Source organism: Lytechinus pictus, chromosome 5 (assembly GCF_037042905.1).
Source record: "Lytechinus pictus isolate F3 Inbred chromosome 5, Lp3.0, whole genome shotgun sequence".
Classification (NCBI taxonomy): domain Eukaryota; kingdom Metazoa; phylum Echinodermata; class Echinoidea; order Temnopleuroida; family Toxopneustidae; genus Lytechinus; species Lytechinus pictus.
In genome coordinates this window covers 15,767,806-15,787,451 of record NC_087249.1, presented here as the reverse complement: position 1 = coordinate 15,787,451, position 19,646 = coordinate 15,767,806, and the positions used below count along the sequence as shown (strand labels likewise).

The 19,646-nt window shown below is 35.6% G+C and overlaps 1 protein-coding gene across 2 annotated transcripts in view; it reads right to left on the bottom strand.

Annotated features, from left to right (window-relative positions):
• The window catches only part of LOC129261744 (proton-coupled zinc antiporter SLC30A5-like), a 31,078-nt gene extending 13,410 nt beyond the window's left edge, over window positions 1–17,668 (bottom strand). The window contains exons 1-10 of one of the 2 annotated variants that reach the window (XM_064099886.1): window positions 17,380–17,668; window positions 14,954–15,142; window positions 12,897–13,019; window positions 12,133–12,285; window positions 8,721–8,808; window positions 7,400–7,484; window positions 5,622–5,698; window positions 4,613–4,783; window positions 2,652–2,940; window positions 1,284–1,495 (exon numbers count right to left, since the gene is read on the bottom strand). In XM_064099886.1, the coding sequence (XP_063955956.1) occupies window positions 1,284–1,495; window positions 2,652–2,940; window positions 4,613–4,783; window positions 5,622–5,698; window positions 7,400–7,484; window positions 8,721–8,808; window positions 12,133–12,285; window positions 12,897–13,019; window positions 14,954–14,997 (1,242 nt within the window). In that variant the 5' untranslated portion in view covers window positions 14,998–15,142; window positions 17,380–17,668. The remainder of the gene's footprint in view (window positions 1–1,283; window positions 1,496–2,651; window positions 2,941–4,612; window positions 4,784–5,621; window positions 5,699–7,399; window positions 7,485–8,720; window positions 8,809–12,132; window positions 12,286–12,896; window positions 13,020–14,953; window positions 15,143–17,379) is intronic. The other variant, XM_064099887.1, reaches the window with a different exon arrangement.
• Window positions 17,669–19,646: the final 1,978 nt, after the last annotated feature.

The window sequence follows — 19,646 nt, the reverse complement described above, 5'->3', positions numbered from 1 at the left end:
TACATGTAGGTAAAGAACCAACATTAGATCAAATACATTTAAAGTAGGCAATAAAAAATGACAGCAAGGTCTTATTGAAACGTAAAAGCCAATTTATAGTCACATATGCCAAATACACAGAAACAATATGTACTAGAACAAACCTTGAAAACCATTTCTGTCTTGAATGGTTGCTTGTATACAGTGCATCCCACAAAACGTGAAACTACAAATTATCAATGATTTATCATAACTTAAACACAAATGCAATAGACAAATAACCTATCATTGTAAAGCTGGGTCCCGTAACACAAAGGTTAGCGATTAATCATACGTTTGATTTTCACGATTGATTGTACAGTGTAGTGAATGCAATTAATTGTAGAAAAATGTTCTAAGATGATTACTGAGCTATGTGTTAAGGGACCCTGGTCTCTCTTCTTTCATCTGGTACAACTAAGACGATTTCTCATATACGCATGGGAGAGCAAAAACAAATTGAAGGATACCAAAATGTCACTCAACCAGCTGTACCTGAATTTAAGTTCAAAAAGAAAATCACACGTCTACAAAAATCAATATCTGCTCTTGAATATGATACCTCAACGAGAGAAAATGGTAAAGAAGTAAGAAAGTTCTGTCTCTTTGAAATAACGCTTGTATTTCTTTAATTTCATTTAAAAATGTGTTTACACGGATTCTCTACCGTAGCTATCACAAAAATAACAAAAGATGACATAATGCGTCAACAAATAGTAGTGTTGAGTTCGACAGCCAGTGAAATGTAATTATTTTACAAAATTATTGGAATTCAAGCATTATTCTAAATAAATAGAACTTTGTTAATTCTCACCCATTTTCTGTAACTGAGGTATCAAATTAAAGAGCAGATGTTGAAATTTTTAGACATGTGATTTCTTTTTGAAATTCAGATACTGCTCACCAAGTGTCTTTTTTATATCCTTTCTTTACTTCTAAGTTGTACCACGTCAAAGATTGTATTTTAAGCTTTACAATCATAGGTCATTTGTCTATTATTGTGATTAAGTTATGATAAATCATTGATAATTCTCAGTATCGCTTTTTTTTCTTGGAATCACTGTATAATGATGTTGGGTGCAATTAGAACTTTACATTACATGTACATAATTTTATTTATCTGAATCTTAATTTGAAGTTCTGCACATACCCACTCGACTTGCTTTTAGCTCTTAGGAGTGCTGAGCCATACTCAATCAGATTCAGAACACTACAAAACAAACATTTATATACGCTGCCACATATCTGAAAAAGGCTTTACTCACCAAATTGATACAAAGGTAGTAGAAGATCTGCCTGGAGTCGTAAGATTCCAGGATCTGCCTTAGGAAGCTCCTTGATAAGGCATATAAGGACTGAGAGGTCCTCTGTAGTGTATCCCCTGTGAAGTTGTAGAGAGGTAGACCACCAGCCGTGTAACCTACCAGACTTCCCTTAGATCCTGGCTTGGGGAGAGGGCATCCAAGAACCCTGGTGGCTGAACAAAAAGAAAAAGAATTGTTGAGAACTGCAAGCTAGAAAAGGTGCAATATAGTCAGCTAGTCTTACCATTGGCACCTTTATAAAACAAGATTGTGCCACTATGACGGTGATAGGCATCTTTTCGGAGCAGCTATCCAGCATCCTGAATTGTTATGTCTATGATTGAATGTGAACATTATTAGGGAAGAAATGATGCAGGCAGCATTCCTGTATGAAAAACATGGCTCTAAAAGGCCCCGTCACATTTATTCAGAATTGACCAGAATCAGCGGAATGAAATGACTGTTGTTCACCCACTAGCAAGGCAAGTTTTGACCAGTTTTATCTGTGTATAGTTGATCATTTTAAGCTAGACAAAGGGCAAAATAATCAGCGAATCCTAGCATTGGCTTCTAAATACCAAGAGTTTGTGCCACTTCTTTTGGCAGGAACCCAACTATGAAAGTGATTTATATCTTTTCAGAGCAGCTCTCCAGCATTCCAAATTGTTGTGTATGATTACATAGAAGATTAGGAAGGAGAAGATGCATGAAACACTCCTGTGTGAAAGAGGTGGCTCTGACCTTTAATAAGTTGCCTTCATAAGACAAAGAGTAAAGGGGCATATCAGTGCATCCCTACTTAAAGTTTGTACTGTTTTGTTTATCTAGCAGGAATCCCGCTATGAAGGTGAGATACATCCCATCTACATAAATGATTTGTCTGTGAATAAAAGGAAAGATACATGCACCATTCTTGTGTGGAAGTGGTGGCTCTGATTTTTTTCTTTGTTAAGGGGCCTGAGTGGTCATTTGGTTTATGCTAGTGTTCTCTACAGTTAACAAATTAATGTGCTTGGATTATTTGCTCTTTAAATATTCTGATTATTGATAAAAAGGAAACAATGCTCATGCAAGTTAAATTGTAGCCAAATTATTTATTCAGTGGTTGCAATTTCAAGAGAGGTTGGACAAATCTGCTCTCACTGACCTAATTCTGAAATGTAACAGTCTAAGTAAACTGATTCTTCTTTGAGTTAATCTCTCTATAATATAAACTCAATACATTTCGGATTAAAAAAAAAATAACCAAAGCCTGATACTACATAATTTACATTCTTTTTTTCTGAGTTACCAGTAAAACACATTTAGGCTCTTATAATCCTGACTTACCAAATATAAACAATATTGCACTAAAGATAACCCCTCCAGTCAGAGCATGCTCTTCCATCTGTAAATCACCCACCCGTCCAAGAATGGAACCACCCGTAGTGTAGGAAGAGCTCCAGAAGTAGCTTAGGACCAGTCCACTCAGAAAGAGGGAGTATCCACTGAATCGAGCCGTCCTGAACACCTCTAGGTGGTTGATGGATACAGATTCTACATAGTAATCTAAGATACACAGGACTAGGATGAGAGCAGCAAAAGGAAGGATCAGCGCCCTCCAGGATTCTGGTCCATTCTAAAATTGGGGAAAAAAGGAAAAGAAGAAAATAAGGCAAACATACTAATTCCACTCATTCAGCAAAGATTCTAGATGGAATGATTATGAGAGCTGCTTCATGGTTCAGGATGTGCCATACATCTTCATGGAATATATTGCACCAGTGATTTTAGTAATAAGAATTAAAGAAATAGGATAAAGAGAAATTGCAACAAAAGACAAAGCCACATGAAGGGCAAGGGAAGGGGGCAACCACTGCATTACAGTGATACTTTTGAATGTGACAAAGAAAAAAAAGGAGATAATCAGGAGAGAAAGAGAAGAAAAGTATATTAAAAAAAGGGGCCTGACTTGCTTCATCCTGTATAATGTAACACCACTTTTATTCAAACGAGAACAAAAAATAAGGTATTCGTGGGGTCGGTGATCTTGTCCCCTCCCCTTACCCTCCATCAAACAATGCTGGGGTCACCACTCTACAGTAATCTTATAGAGTATAAACAGCCAAAGGATTGTTGTATGTCCTCATGAAAGAAAAATGTAATTTCACCCTTTGAAAAAAAAACCCACCTCATATCCCCACATAAAAGCTAAGAGTGAAAACTTTTCAGTGCACTAAAAGCATTTATATTAACCATTATGCACTAAAAGGATTTATAATTCAACTTCCACAGGGATACATGATGTCATTGCCTTGATAATATTTACTGGTTCACTTTCAATGTTTTCGAGTAGCTCTCATAATCTGAAGAACAAAATCAGAAGCCACATTTTTATTTTAAAATGTGTGGAGTCAGTATCATAATAAAGTAAATTCTCGAACTTTCTCAAACACCTCAGGAAACTTACACTAATGCAACTCTCTTGGGCCTAGACTTCATTACATTACATTTCATTAATAGGAAAGTGTCTTATCTGGGCCCCGTTGTACAAAGAGTTACGATTGATCTGATCAATCGTAACTCTATGGAAATCCATCAGTGACATAATTTTTTCTACAGGAAATTTGCAAAATGTCCTTTGTAATCAAAGGAGAACACCCCAAATTGTCAAGAAATCAATGAATTTATGGATATGCATTCATATCTAGAATTTTTTTTGAACAAACATGCATTTCGTATGTTGACTTTGCTGGCTTGCCATAGTTACGATTGATCGGATCAATCGTAACTCTTTGTACAACGGGGCCCTGGAGTCCAACAGGAGTAGATTGGGAATAGCCTTTTAGAGTTAGATACATGTTTCTTCTTTAAAACATTAGGATGATTTAAATTGAATAAGACATTTTTCAATGTGATGTTTTCAAGATGTTGGAGTTTTGTTAACATGAAAATGCATGAATTTTTTAATCACTTAGCAGACCCACTCCTGGGGTCTTTTGTGGCAAGTGGGACCACTATCAATTTTGCTATTTTTGCAATCATATTTTTCAATATCCATTAAAGTGCCACTTAATGAAACTGATGTAAAGTTTGTTAAATAATATGAGCATGGAAGCAGCTGCAGTAGACATGGTGCAGAAGAAACAGAAAGGATATTAAGGAGAGAGAAGTATATCAACTTGGGGATGGGGTTAGCACAAAGTATCGGCCAAACCCAAAAGCGTCAATAACTATTACATGAAAATTAGAAGAATAAGACATAAAGCTTTAAGAATGTAAGCATACAAATAATGAGAGATTGTGATTACCTGATGAACAAATAAATGAATTAGGGTCCAAGGTAGCAGCATGAGCGCTGAGACAATCGTTGATAGAGCATGAAGTCTTTTTGACCCACCAACGTCTACTGATAACTTCCGAGACATATTCCTGAAAGCCACTTTGACGAAGAGCAGAACCACCAATAAGATGACCCCACCCTGTATGAAATAGAAATCAGTTGTAATAAATGTATTTCTTGAATGGTTCTAGGGCTAAATGAGTCATCATTTTACAACATCTTTTCACACATTTCACATACAAGTTTATCTCAAAATTGTTTACTGCTATATATTTCAACATACTACTTCTACCCCTTCCATGCAATTGTAATTCACCATTCTCCCAATTCACAAGATTTCATAGATATCTAACACAAGAAGACAGCAAGATCTTGAACCACAATGCCACCAAAAAGTTACACTGCGAGGTTTCCAGTTTTGATTTGGTCATTACTGTAAAATTATGACATTTTCTAAAAGAGCACACTTTCATATCATGTGCGTGTACTGCAAATCTCTGGATGCACTAATCTCCTTTTAATAGAAAGTAACAAATAAAGATGCGTTCATTTATTTTTGTCCTTTCAAATGGGGGTTGAGGAAAGTATTAAACACCCCTGAAAACTGTAAATCTTTATTTCAGCAACAATCTTTCTCAACACGAATCTCTAAGATTGGCAACTTGGGGGTGAGTTTGTGGTGCTTGATCATAGTAGTTCTTCTCATATTTTCTCATAATATTTAAATTATGAGAAAATATGAGAAGAACTACTTTTGAAAGAAAACACTTCTAAGAAGTTGCATCCACATCTATCTGCTTTGCCTTCAATCCTCTAGTGTTTATGAGGTCAGTACTATTACACACGATAAAGAATGAGTGTGGCAGCTGATTTGGCATCATCCCAAGTCAGTGCCCAGTCGTCATAAGCCGTGTCTTTCCCATTGAAAGGATAATGGGTGTGAGGACTTCTGTAACTCTCTACTCTTTAATCCTTACCTTATGGTCCGAGACCCCTAACCAAGAAATGGCCTGGTAAAAGACGTGGGTCACGGCACTTTTATGAGGTCCCTCAGCTGATAGAATCTGTGGTTAAGGAAAGGAACTAACCAACAAAACATCACCTCACTGGAGGTGGTTACAAGTAAATTGAGGAGTGTACCATCTTATAAATTTCCACTTAGTCTGCACCTACTATGTCTACTTTATGTTAGGAATCTTGATCGACTAATCATAGTCCAGGGGCCCGTTTCATAAAGGATTTGCAACTGTTGTAACTTTGCCATAATGGCTACTACCATGGTAACATGGCTCAGCAGCCAATCATAATCAAGGTTTCCATGGTAGTTGCCATAATGGCAAAGTTACAACCATTGCAAGTCCTTTATGAAACAGGCCCCAGAATGTGTTTGCCTGCCAGTTAGTCTACTAACCATTTGGAGTATTGTAACATTTTGCTATTCATCCCTTTTACCAATTTTTTTCTATTACAGGTCAAGCTTGGGCTTTGCCCATTTCATCTTGATCTATTACCACTTGATATGATTAGATGAACTTTTCAAGATCCAAATATCATTTGACAAAGAATAATAAAGTGAGTAGAGTCGAAAAATTTAAATTAGACCATCTGGGCATTAGTGTACATGACAGCCTATAAAGTGCATATTAGACCTAACAAGACTAACAAGTGGTTGTTAGACCAAGAGTCAACTGGTCCAAATTGATAGTATATGTGTGCTCAGCCATGACCAAATTTGATGATCTCAAATTTAGGCCATCTGTTCACATAAACCTAGTGAATAATACATCCATGAATATGGCAATAGAGACTGGTTTGAGCATTCAAGTTAATAGTAGGGAAGGGGACTTACCATTGCCATTTTTAATACCTTTTTATACATGAACACTTTGGATAACTAGAATCTAATTGAATCGAAAGTAATATCAGCTAAGTGCCACAAAATGAAGAACGCATATAAACTGAGCTAGCAAGGTGCACGTCGCATCGGTCTCTGTATACATGGTTGGAGGGGGATCTCGGCCATCGACTGCTCGATCACGCCAAAAATTTTACTCACAACTTAATCTACAAAATTGTATAATTATTTACTTCATGAAAGAATGCTTGGTGTTAATTAAGTTAATTTCTGCATAATTAACATGTGAAATCCCACATTTTGCTCTAACTTTCTAAATAAAGCTCCAAGTTTAAATTTTGAGTGTGGAAATCATAAATGGTGTTCTGCCAAAAGTACTTGAAAGACATTGTGAAATCAGATAAATTTCTTATGAATCACAATGTCTTTGCAGTTTACTATCTATAAATTTGTGTTTCATTATTTTTTCAAAATGGTTAAAAATAGTCAGTGACACAAATTTATGCAATTCTAACCAGAATAAAATCAAGTAATTTGAATCAGTAATTTAAGCAAAAATATTCATACATTTATGAAATTTAGTTGAAAACTCAATTTTCGAATAAATTTTGGTGCAACATACAAATATAGAAAAGTGATGATCTTCGGAACCACTTACCCAGGCATGCATAAAATATTTGGCCCCGAGCCATGTGGAAGACTTAAAAGAAAAGTCCACAAACATCTATGTTCGAGGTTTTCACATTAGGAATATACTGTGCAAAATGTCAAAGCCTGGAGACTGCAATTTAATATCAGCGTAACACATTTTCCCAAGTTATCATCGACGTACATAATAAAGCCGAATGGAATTAAAGGTGATCAAATATTAGGTAAATACGGGAATGTTATGAAGGATACGATGTTCAGGCTGCTTTTGCTGAAGATCCACATCAAAGAGTAACAGCGAAAGAATTGCAAGAAGAAACATAAAGCCACCTCTTGTCTGTTTAATAGAAGAAAAGAAAAACATGATAGTTTAAATTGGAATTTAATTCCATATATCAAAAAAAAAATTTTGGTTATATTTTTATTTTGTTTTAAGATTGTATCCATTTAACATTTACAAGAAGGAACTGTAATACACTGACTGCACAATTTATTATCTGTCAGTCAATTTCCAAATGATCAAATGGTACCTGTTCACCATCACCAAGTTATAACATACATACATACATGTATACCATGCACCGAAAGACATTAGTTGAAATTACTGATATCGAAGAGCCTTGTACGTGTATTTGTGCAATTGAGGATCCTTTATTGCACACTAAATGATGCTTTGTTTTTCTCTTCAAAATTACCTTGGAATCAAACAATGAAGCTATGAGTATTAAACATGCAAAGAAATATGAGAAAAAAAAAATAAACACACCAAATTGTACTTTGTTAATCTTATCAGGGTATTGTACATTCTTTTAGTATTAATATAATTAAATCACTGTTATGTTTGGTGATGTTGGTTATACAATGCAAAATGTTTTGTGTTTTGTCAAATCACTAAAGAGGGATCACTCTAACCAAAACAAGTGGAGCACATCTGGCAGTCTCGCCTGCATTATGCAATTCAATATAGTAGCAGTGCTGACTTTGCAAACGACTATAAAATAGTTGTTCACAAAAATATTCATATAGTAGTATAATACTACGTTCACTGACCCTAAACGACATTTGACCTCGATCATGTGACCTCAGACTTGTGCAAGATGATCAGTGATACTTGATTAGCCCTATGTCCACATTTCATGAACTACTTCCATAAACTTTCAGTTATGATCAATTCAACAATTACCAACATGGCCAAAGTTCATTGACCTTAAAAGGCTTAAATGACCTTCAACCTTGGTCATGTGACCTGAAACTCGCACAGGATGTTCAGTGTTCAGTGATACTTGATTACTCTAGTCTAATGTCCAAGGCCTATGAACTAGAGCCATAAACTTTCAAAGTTACCATGGTAATTTAACAAATACCCACAACATGTCAATGTTGACGCCACCGTCTGAAAAGAGGCGCCCATAGTCTTGCTCTGCTATGCAGGCGAGACAAAAATTATTTGAACAAAAAACATCAAACAAGGATGATGCTGAAATTCTCTTTGAAATTGAAAAGTTGTAAAAGTTACGAAATTTAAAAATTTTATTATTTTTCACAGTACAGTTTTTTCAGTTGTTTTTCTTACCCTACTTGGACCACCTCCTCGACTTGTAAACAATGCAGCTACGAACCCACTGATGACAACATCATTGTGCTCAAATAATAAAATCGATCTGTAAAGTCAAACAAGAATTAACAACAGAAATAAAGATGTATTTCATCTACAGAAAAAGGTCAGTTCTTCAGCAGATATTAAGCCTTTTAGGATTTACATACATGTACATATATCAGAAACCAATTTCAGAAATTGGGGTAAAACAGTTTCATACACCTGCTTCTTCTGGAAGTTTAGTACCTATTTTTCAATATCAATTTATTGCAACTACATGTAAGAATGAATGTTTTCTTCACATGTTGACTTAACCTCTTAACATTGGACAAGTTTGCAACACTAACATTTCAAGTGCACTTTATACAAATGTTTCAAAGAACAAAAGTGGGCTGCTTTATAAACTAATAAAAAAAAGAACATATCTATTCACACACAACTGAGACAAAAAATACACACATAACAAATGTATTACTGTCTTCTAACAATAATATTAACATGAACTACAGATATAATATAAACCTCTATGTACGCATGAGACCATAAATTAATGCACATATGTTTACTGTTACATATATCTGTAAAGCTTTTAGAGATGTCGTTCAGATGCTATGTAAAAGAGCAATCATTACCATTATACTTATTAGGTGGTCTGTCAACGACAGATCACCTATTGATTTCGCCAGAATTTTCTTTCTTTATTCTTTATTTCTTTATTTATTTTTATTTCTTCCGTACACTTTTTTGTACACACGTTCATTCGAAATTGACATGATCAATTTCCTTCAAATTTCTGTCAGTCATCAAGCCGTATGATTTCTAGTAAAATCTACTTTTTCAAGGTCATCAGGTCATGATGACGTCATCCAGGCGCCATTTTGTAAAATCACATTGTCCATCATATCTCCATTATCAATTATCAAAAATTAATCAAATTAACATCACATCAACTTCAGGTCAAGAGTCAACAGTTCATGTCATCAGAGGTCACCTGGAGGTCACGACGCGCGCGTACGCGCTCGTCAAATTTTTAAAATGCTCAAAATCACTTTTTGACCAAAGTAAAGTACGTTTCAGGTCATTTCAAGCATTTCAAAAATTTGCGCGCGCACACGTATGCGCGCGCGTTTCCGCGCGTAAGGCCTTCAACGCAACGCAGAAACGCAGTTTTTTTTATATCATTGCATTGATAATATAATTCTGAACAATTTGATACCTTGATCAACCTTCTACGACATATAATAACGAAATTATCACCCGTTAAACTTTGCAGCACGTGTGCGCGCGAGCTCTCACTACAGGCCATATATGGGCAAAAACATGTCTATTGAAAATTCACTGTAGCTCTTTAAATAGTCCGTTGACCCCAATTTTTTTTTCATATATCGATAGAGTATAAGTTGTAGATTTGATTTCACGTCACCATTGTCCCTCAATTTGATCATGACGTCATCAAAATTGCGCCTAAACTGAAAATTTCATTTTTTCAAAAATGACGTCATCAAATTTATGCAAATTTGATCATAACTCTGTGAATATTGATCATTTTTCGCCCAGATTTCGATATGTTGTAGTTTAGAATGTACTCTTTCTCGTCAGTTAACATGAATTTTCATTTTGAAAAACGCATCATGGTGTAAAATTGCGATGAAAAGAGGCATGTCATTTTTCCTCATTTTACGTGTAATCTCTATGGGACATGACTTTTTCTCAAAACTAGATTCTATATTCCTTTATTTCGTGAGCTATATCTCCATTTTTTCTTGTTAGTTATCCCTGAGCTTTTGGTATGATGTAGCTGAGATTCTAAGCTTTCGGAAGTTTGCCCTCCTTTTTTCAAAGTCATTAGGTCATCGTGACTTCATCCAGGCGCCATTTTGTAAAAATCAGGTCATTATCATATCTCGATAACGAGTCATCAAAAATCAACTATATTTGGTATACATCAACTTCAGATCAACGGTCAACTAAAAAATTCATCAAATTCCGCGCGCGCACCTCGACGCGCACGTACGCGCGCATTAAAATTTTAAAATGCTCAAATTCGTTCCAAATTAATTTTTCATACGTTTTAGGCCATTTTAAGCATTTTGCAAAAAAAACGCGCACGCACATGCGCGCGCGTTTTCGCGCGTAATTGCATCTTCCAACATAGAATCGCCAATTTTTTTTATATCAATGCACCGATAATATAATTCTGAACAATTTGATACCTTGATCAACCTTCTACGACAAGTAATAACGAAATTATCACCTGTTAAACTTTGCAGCACGTGTGCGCGCGAGCTCTCACTACAGGCCATATATGGCCAAAAAAAAGGGGCAATCGAAAATTCACTATACCTCTTTAAATAGTCCGTTGACCCCAATTTTTTTTTTCATATATCGATAGAGTATGAGTTGTAGATTTGATTTCATGTCACCATTGTCCCTCAATTTGATCATGACGTCATCAAAATTGCGCCTAAACTGAAAATTTCATTTTTTCAAAAATGACGTCATCAAATTTATGCAAATTTGATCATAACTCCGTGAATATTGATCATTTTTCGCCCAGATTTCGATATGTTGTAGTTTAGAATGTACTCTTTCTCGTCAGTTAACATGAATTTTCATTTTGAAAAACGCATCATGGTGTAAAATTGCGATGAAAAGAGGCATGTCATTTTTCCTCATTTTACGTGTAATCTCTATGGGACATGACTTTTTCTCAAAACTAGATTCTACATTCCTCTATTTCGTGAGCTATATCACCATTTTTTCTTGTTAGTTATCCCTGAGCTTTTGGTATGATGTAGCAGAGATTCTAAGCTTTCGATAGTGTCTCCCTTTTTTTTCGATCAGATGCCAGGATCATGCCCGTTTTTCGCTTGCAAAATTGCATTTGTAATTCTCAAATTTGCTTCCGTGTAATCTCTATGGGAACGTGTAATCTCTATGGGGAATATCGTGGCTCAATGGATAACGCACTTGACTTGAGTTCTCGGGGGCGCAGGTTCGAGTCCTGGGGGTGAACAAGATGTTTTTTTTTTCATTTTTTTTCTTTTTACCACCTCGTACATGATCCTTTATGATAATTAAAAGGTATGAAAGTTAAAATTTAGCAAGATTAAACAGATTATAATTACTATTTTCATATCACATGTATTTTCATCAAAGAGACACTTTTCACAGTGCTTTATCATCTCCGTCTTTCACAAGTATTCCATCCATAATAAACATTCCTTTGTCATCATGAAGATCATATTGATCTGCATGAACATGGTATTAGTGATCATGATGGCGAGAATAAGGACAGACCACCTAATTCGTCCGCATGACGAATTAAAATCTAGTTATTATCAAGTACATACACAACAAATAAAAAGGGTAACAGCAAATAAGATACCTGAGCGGACCACACAATGTCAATCCAAAGATCCATAGCACAGATATGACAGTCTGAACGATTGCATGTCTCACTACTCTAATCCACTGATGCTTGGTGAGTCTTCTACCAGTAGATAAAGGTCTTTGTAATACAAAGAGAACGGCTGCAGATCTGAAAACAACAAACATACAGAAACATGTTTCTTGTTTTATATAAAGCGAACAGGGAGTTGCACATGTTTCCAGCACAACCTTGTGTAATACAGTCAATTTCAACTTCCTGTAGCTTATGATGCATATGTTGTGCCACCTCTCCAAAATATTGGTAGAGTTAAAACAAAATAGTGGAGCAAGTTTTCAAAAAGGTTATCAATGAAATAATGCTTATATCTTAACTTTAATTTCATCATCCATACCCCTGTACAGATGATTTTAAAGTTCAAAATCCTCGATATTAATGATGAAAACAATTAATTAGCATACAAAGCAATAATTCAAACTTATGCTGTAAGATGTAAATTTAAATGAGAATCACATATGAAATACCTCATATTGGATTAGAGTAAATTAATGACGGAGCGGGCTTTGGCGAAATAACTACATCTATACATCCCTTTCATTCAAGTTCTATGTTTGAGTATGAATAAACCAGTGTACAGTCTACAGCACCTGGAACACACATACACTGTATCAACTGTAGAATGAATGTGGAATGGTGGATAATATCATGCAAAAAAAAAAAAAAATTATGTTCACCAAAGAAAATAGATAATTTGAACTTACCCTGATCTAATAATGAATACAAATATGACAAGGTGAACCAGCTTGAGTACATCATATGAGATGAAGATTCCTAGAGCTTGAAGACACTTGGTGACCACAAGGAGAATAATATATGGGGCCAGTCTGGAAAAAAAAATAGGATCATTATCACAAAAGAGGATAAAACTATTAAGGGGATAAAATCCTAAATTACACGCCAGACTAGTGCTGTTTTCCACCAGAAAAAAAAAAATCATTGAAAACAAAATTAATATGCAAGACTAGTGCGGTCTTAGACCCCCCCCAAAAAAAAAAATAATAATAATAATTATTGAAAAAAACTTTCCGGGGCTACTTTTTTAAAGCTCAGGAGCCAATATTTCTACATTATATTAAAATATTACAGCTTACGTTGAAACATATGTGAATATCAGAGGCTCTTAATTTATTTAATTTTCCTCGGCTCTTGAGGGCATTATCATGGGTGTGGGTGGGTGTGTGACTTTCAGCTGGACTTAAAGTTAAAGAAATTAGTTCAATATCTAATTTCTACTCCATCTATTCCAGTGCAATAGCTTTAATAATAACCACATACGCTATGTAACACTACTACGTACCCTAATTAATTTTTCATAAAGTTCTTTGAAAACATAGATCTCCACGGATATTGCATTTCTCTATGGGGGGGGGTCTAAATTCGGTGAGAATGTAATAACTTAACTATACATCACAATGAAGAAATTGCCATCAAAATTTATTGGCAGGTTTAAAAAATAAACCTGAAATGTTCACTCCTTTACTGAGAGAATGGTCTAGAGCTCTTGCACAGAGAGAGCTCAGAATTGCTAGCCCACAGCACAAGCGTCAATGCGTGCATGAGCAAATCCAAGTGGCATAGAATGGAGTCTTGTTTGCCGATTTATTGTCTGATATGTACCCCCTCCCCTAGAAAAAAAAACACAAATAATTTTCTGGTTATAAGCCACAACTAAGATAAGTTATTTTGGATGTTAAAAGGCTCTGTTTTGACAAACAAAGCCAAAATCTAGATGACAACTCATGATGCGAGGTTACTACACTCTGGGATTTATCTCCTGTGCAATTCAAATTACTATATCACAGAATTGTGATATCTGTAGGGGAAATGTGTGCAACAAAAATTGCACATGTTGGTAATAATGGACCCCTAAATACATGCGACTGTTTCCTGTGCTGGTGATGCACTGCATCTTTTTTTTCTTCATACCATGTGAATTGAAAAACGTGGTACAGAAAAAAAGACACGGCTTGGCAAGTTGAAACTGCTCATCGCTATTTTTCAAGGCTTGTTCGAGATTTTTAGATGGACGAAAGCATGGATTAAAGTTCTGGTAAGAAATTCGGGGGTTTTTAAAAAATATTTTCTAAGAAGCCTGCCAAGGTTTTAGGGAGCCATTTGCCACCGAACAGCCCCACTATAATAGAACCCTGGCCTCATGTATTTTTGTCCCTGGTAGATTTTCTGAAATAAAGTGGCTGCATTACGAAAAGGACAGGGTTATTTATTCATAAATATGAGCCAGTAGACACACACTTTGAGGATTTCAGACAATCTTTTTAAGAGTGATTGTAGAAAAAATTGAAATTACAAACCCAAAAATGTACTATGCTCTCACTGCACCTCTTTTTTTCATCTTTACTTCTTTACTTTTTCACCATATCAATATTTCATACCAATTAAGGAGTGTAATTTGTATTCATTTCATTTTAAATCATCAACATGAATCAATAATCATTCAATTCCTTAATCCAACAATTATCTTTGCTGCACAAATGATACAGTACACTGTACGTCATGTGCATTACAAGGGATAAAATTTCAGTCATCCAAAATCGGTCAAGCCCTTTCTATTCACTTTTATGTGCCATAGTTATAGTCCTATAAAGAAAAACGTAAGAAAGTCAAGGTAAAACAGGGCAAACATATTATTGAAGGAATATTTAAAATATATATATGCAAAGCTTTATTGTACTTTAAAATCTAAACTGAAAAAAAGAGAGAAAAAAGAAAACCAAACTTGGACAATGAAATGACATACCTCTCATGGTGGACTCGCCCTAGATTGCTAGTAGAACCCATCATCTTGAAAGCTGATCACCTACTAACATGTATTATCACTGATGTGTTAGAAAACTAGTACAGGCTTGAAGGAACATCTGTGTTGTTCTTAATGTTCTTAACAAGATCTTGTAGGATTAGGTAATTTTTATATTTTCCATTCCAATATCTGAGGAGAGAGGTATGAGACAAACGAGGTAGGATCAATCATTTTTCTTAAATTAATAAAATAGAGCCAGAATCTTAAAGTACAAAACACACTTAATTCATGATAGCATACAAAATTTGGCGAATGCAGTTTCGCACCAGCCAACTTTAAAATTTCACTAGTATTGTTCACAAGTCTCTCGATCACATTTCAAGGTAAATCTCCCACCACTTTTTTTAATATCGCGGTCGGGAACGGCTGTATTTGGGCTTCGATCTGGACAGCATCATTCAAATTCTTAGACATTGCTTCGCTTGGATTCGCTGTACCGGGAATTTATTTGTGGATTGAATTTAGCGACCAAAAATCATGCGAACATGTGGTGAACAAAGGGGTCAGCTGCCACAGGAAGATCTTTTGGTCATTAACTTCAGTCTATATCAAACCTACGATGAAGCTAAACATTACCAAGCGAAGTGACATCTGAATGAAAATTCGACAACGACTTCAAGATCCAACTGAATAACAGCCGTTCCCAATTGTAATATTCAGAAAACCGTGCGGTGGGCACATTGATTGTGGAATGTGAGTGTATGACATTTTTTAACAATAATACAGGTGGGTAAATTCTCTCGAAGTCGGCCAGTGAAAAACTCCATCAGCGCCCGAAACACATTACATCTTATTACGGTACGGTATGTTCTACAATTTGTACAAAAAAAAAACGAGTTGCTCAAAGTCAAAACAGCAATAGTCTAAATAAGTCTAAGACGTGAATTTTCCAACTCCCGGCTCCCCTTGCCCCCTCAAAAAAAAAAAAAATTAAAAACACACCTTTAATAGGCCTACCAAACATTTTCAACTGACCAAAATACTTGAGGGATGAGATCAGAAGCTGAGTGATAACTTGTCTTAAGTCTTTAGTTTAGTGCACTGCAAGTGTTATCGCAAGTTTGGCAAAGAATTTATTTTAACTTAACTTCAACTTCAAGACCACTCTAGGCGACACCCCAATACTTACCCGTGCTAATAAACTGGGACTCCACTCACGCGCGTATGGGCCTCCCTAGCTTAGAACTAAGCACTAATATCACCTTAAAAACTAAATCTACAATTACAAGGTATGTATAATCTATTTAAAACTTTAATAATGTTTATTCGGTACTCACCGGTTCTTTTGTTGCATTTTCAGACCATTTCTCACAATTCTTCGTAAATATTTGCGGCAAATTTTGTCGCCATAGACAGCTTAGCGTCCATCTTTATTGATAAATGGAGCGCCCTTTACGATAGTTGTTAATGCCGCGGATAAATCGTTAGGCATTTTGGCCTGTGTTCAAGGCGTTCTTTCTGTTTTATTTTTTATATTGAAGATTGTGCATTTGTTGAATAGCGCCGTCTACGTCAGGTATGAGATCGAGTGTATAAATACACTCTTCCAAAATAATTATGATTCCGACCTGGCGCTGTTTAACTTCAATCTCTTTCACCTAAATTAGCGATGAATGCTAGCATTATAAAATATATATTATTAACGTCTGACGAAAAGAATAACCAACCGATCAGCTGACGAGAACGCGAATCACGTGATCTTCATATCAGCTTCGATCGCGAGTCAGAAGAGAAGAGCAGCTGCCCAGAAAATCAGGAAAAAGCCGTGAAAATGTAAGTTCCCCTTCATTTCTTTCATTTTTTGTTGTTGCTAACGATGCATTTACACTATAAAATTATAATTTAAATAAGAGAAAGGAATATAGCTTGTACTTGTGATATAATTGCCTAAATATCCTGTTCTCAGAGATTTCTAACCAAAAATACTACTGATGTCGCCTATGAGGTCCATACATGTAATGTTGGACCTCATTGGTACTAGGAGTGTTCAAGACCAAGTTCAGACTCAGAATTAATTTCAGAAAGAAAACTGATCTCGGCAAAAAATCACATCTTTCAATTTTATTCTTGTTGGTATTTGCGTATCAATGGTGGAAGTTTGATGCAGGAATAATAAAAAAATATCGCGTTTAATATATGATTGAAATTATAACAAGTGTTCGACAAAATGATCGTCCACAGAGGTCAGAGTTACCGCCTACCGGTGCTTGTCAGAAACTGGCGAACATGCCATGAAAATGGGCATATGGGACCGAGGCGAGGGCGAAGCTTGGGCCTAGGCTAGCTGCAAGCAAAACTTAGGAGTTAGGTCTTAGGAAAAAAAGACCCTATTTTGCAAACTGGAAAATGATTCACTCTTGTCTTACCTGCCTTAAATTCTTGCAATTGTATACTTCTCATGTTTCAAAGGAGTTTCAGAAAATTGACGCCTTGAGACCTAACTTACTAGTGGATTGATAATACGGCCACGTAATGTAATTCACTGCATGCATGCAAGCCTATGTCAAGTGAGCCAACAATAAGCCAGCCAACAGCAAGCCAGCCAACAGTTCCAGCCAACAATATCGCGATATATTAGATAGATCAGATACAGGATTTTGCGCACGAAGAGAAGCGTGCATTCTTGTACAAAATCAAACAAACGGGGTCAGTGCTACACGGGCCTGTTCTCTAGTGGCAGGCCATAGATATTCATTCGAGCCAACCCATTGCTATTTTTTTTTAATTTTGATATGGCTGATTGACAAAGTGTATGCATATGATTTTCCATCTAACACTGATTCTATTTTTGGTAATTACTGAACTTCCTTTTCCCAAATTGGGAAGAAATATCACCAATTTTGGACTATATTTTGACAGGCGGAAGGATTAGGGCTATTTTGCTGTTTGAGGTGATGAATCTCCTCTTTATAAAATACAATTGGAAGATTGCTCCTGAAATATATTTTGGGTGTGTGTAGGGGGGTTTCCCTTCTTTCAATTTGTAAATAAAAACAACGGGCTAGTGCTTTAGTTTTAGTAGCCCACACCCCTATATACTCTATGTTTTTTCGTATATTGAGGAGTAAATTTCAACTAAAAGTCCTCTTTCTAAAATACAATTGGAAGATTGCTCCTGAAATATATTTTGGGTGTGTGTCGGGGGGGTTCCCTTCTTTCAATTTGTAAATAAAAACAACGGGCTAGTGCTTTAGTTTTAGTAGCCCACACCCCTATATACTCTATGTTTTTTCGTATATTGAGGAGTACTAATTTCAACTAAAAGTCCTCTTTATAAAATACAATTGGAAGATTGCTCCTGAAATATATTTTGGGTGTGTGTAGGGGGGTTTCCCTTCTTTCAATTTGTAAATAAAAACAACGGGCTAGTGCTTTAGTTTTAGTAGCCCACACCCCTATATACTCTATGTTTTTTCGTATATTGAGGAGTAAATTTCAACTAAAAGTCCTCTTTCTAAAATACAATTGGAAGATTGCTCCTGAAATATATTTTGGGTGTGTGTCGGGGGGGTTCCCTTCTTTCAATTTGTAAATAAAAACAACGGGCTAGTGCTTTAGTTTTAGTAGCCCACACCCCTATATACTCTATGTTTTTTCGTATATTGAGGAGTACTAATTTCAACTAAAAGTCCTCTTTATAAAATACAATTGGAAGATTGCTCCTGAAATATATTTTGGGTGTGTGTAGGGGGGTTTCCCTTCTTTCAATTTGTAAATAAAAACAACGGGCTAGTGCTTTAGTTTTAGTAGCCCACACCCCTATATACTCTATGTTTTTTCGTATATTGAGGAGTAAATTTCAACTAAAAGTCCTCTTTCTAAAATACAATTGGAAGATTGCTCCTGAAATATATTTTGGGTGTGTGTCGGGGGGGTTCCCTTCTTTCAATTTGTAAATAAAAACAACGGGCTAGTGCTTTAGTTTTAGTAGCCCACACCCCTATATACTCTATGTTTTTTCGTATATTGAGGAGTACTAATTTCAACTAAAAGTCCTCTTTATAAAATACAATTGGAAGATTGCTCCTGAAATATATTTTGGGTGTGTGTAGGGGGGTTTCCCTTCTTTCAATTTGTAAATAAAAACAACGGGCTAGTGCTTTAGTTTTAGTAGCCCACACCCCTATATACTCTATGTTTTTTCGTATATTGAGGAGTAAATTTCAACTAAAAGTCCTCTTTCTAAAATACAATTGGAAGATTGCTCCTGAAATATATTTTGGGTGTGTGTCGGGGGGGTTCCCTTCTTTCAATTTGTAAATAAAAACAACGGGCTAGTGCTTTAGTTTTAGTAGCCCACACCCCTATATACTCTATGTTTTTTCGTATATTGAGGAGTACTAATTTCAACTAAAAGTCCTCTTTATAAAATACAATTGGAAGATTGCTCCTGAAATATATTTTGGGTGTGTGTAGGGGGGTTTCCCTTCTTTCAATTTGTAAATAAAAACAACGGGCTAGTGCTTTAGTTTTAGTAGCCCACACCCCTATATACTCTATGTTTTTTCGTATATTGAGGAGTAAATTTCAACTAAAAGTCCTCTTTCTAAAATACAATTGGAAGATTGCTCCTGAAATATATTTTGGGTGTGTGTCGGGGGGGTTCCCTTCTTTCAATTTGTAAATAAAAACA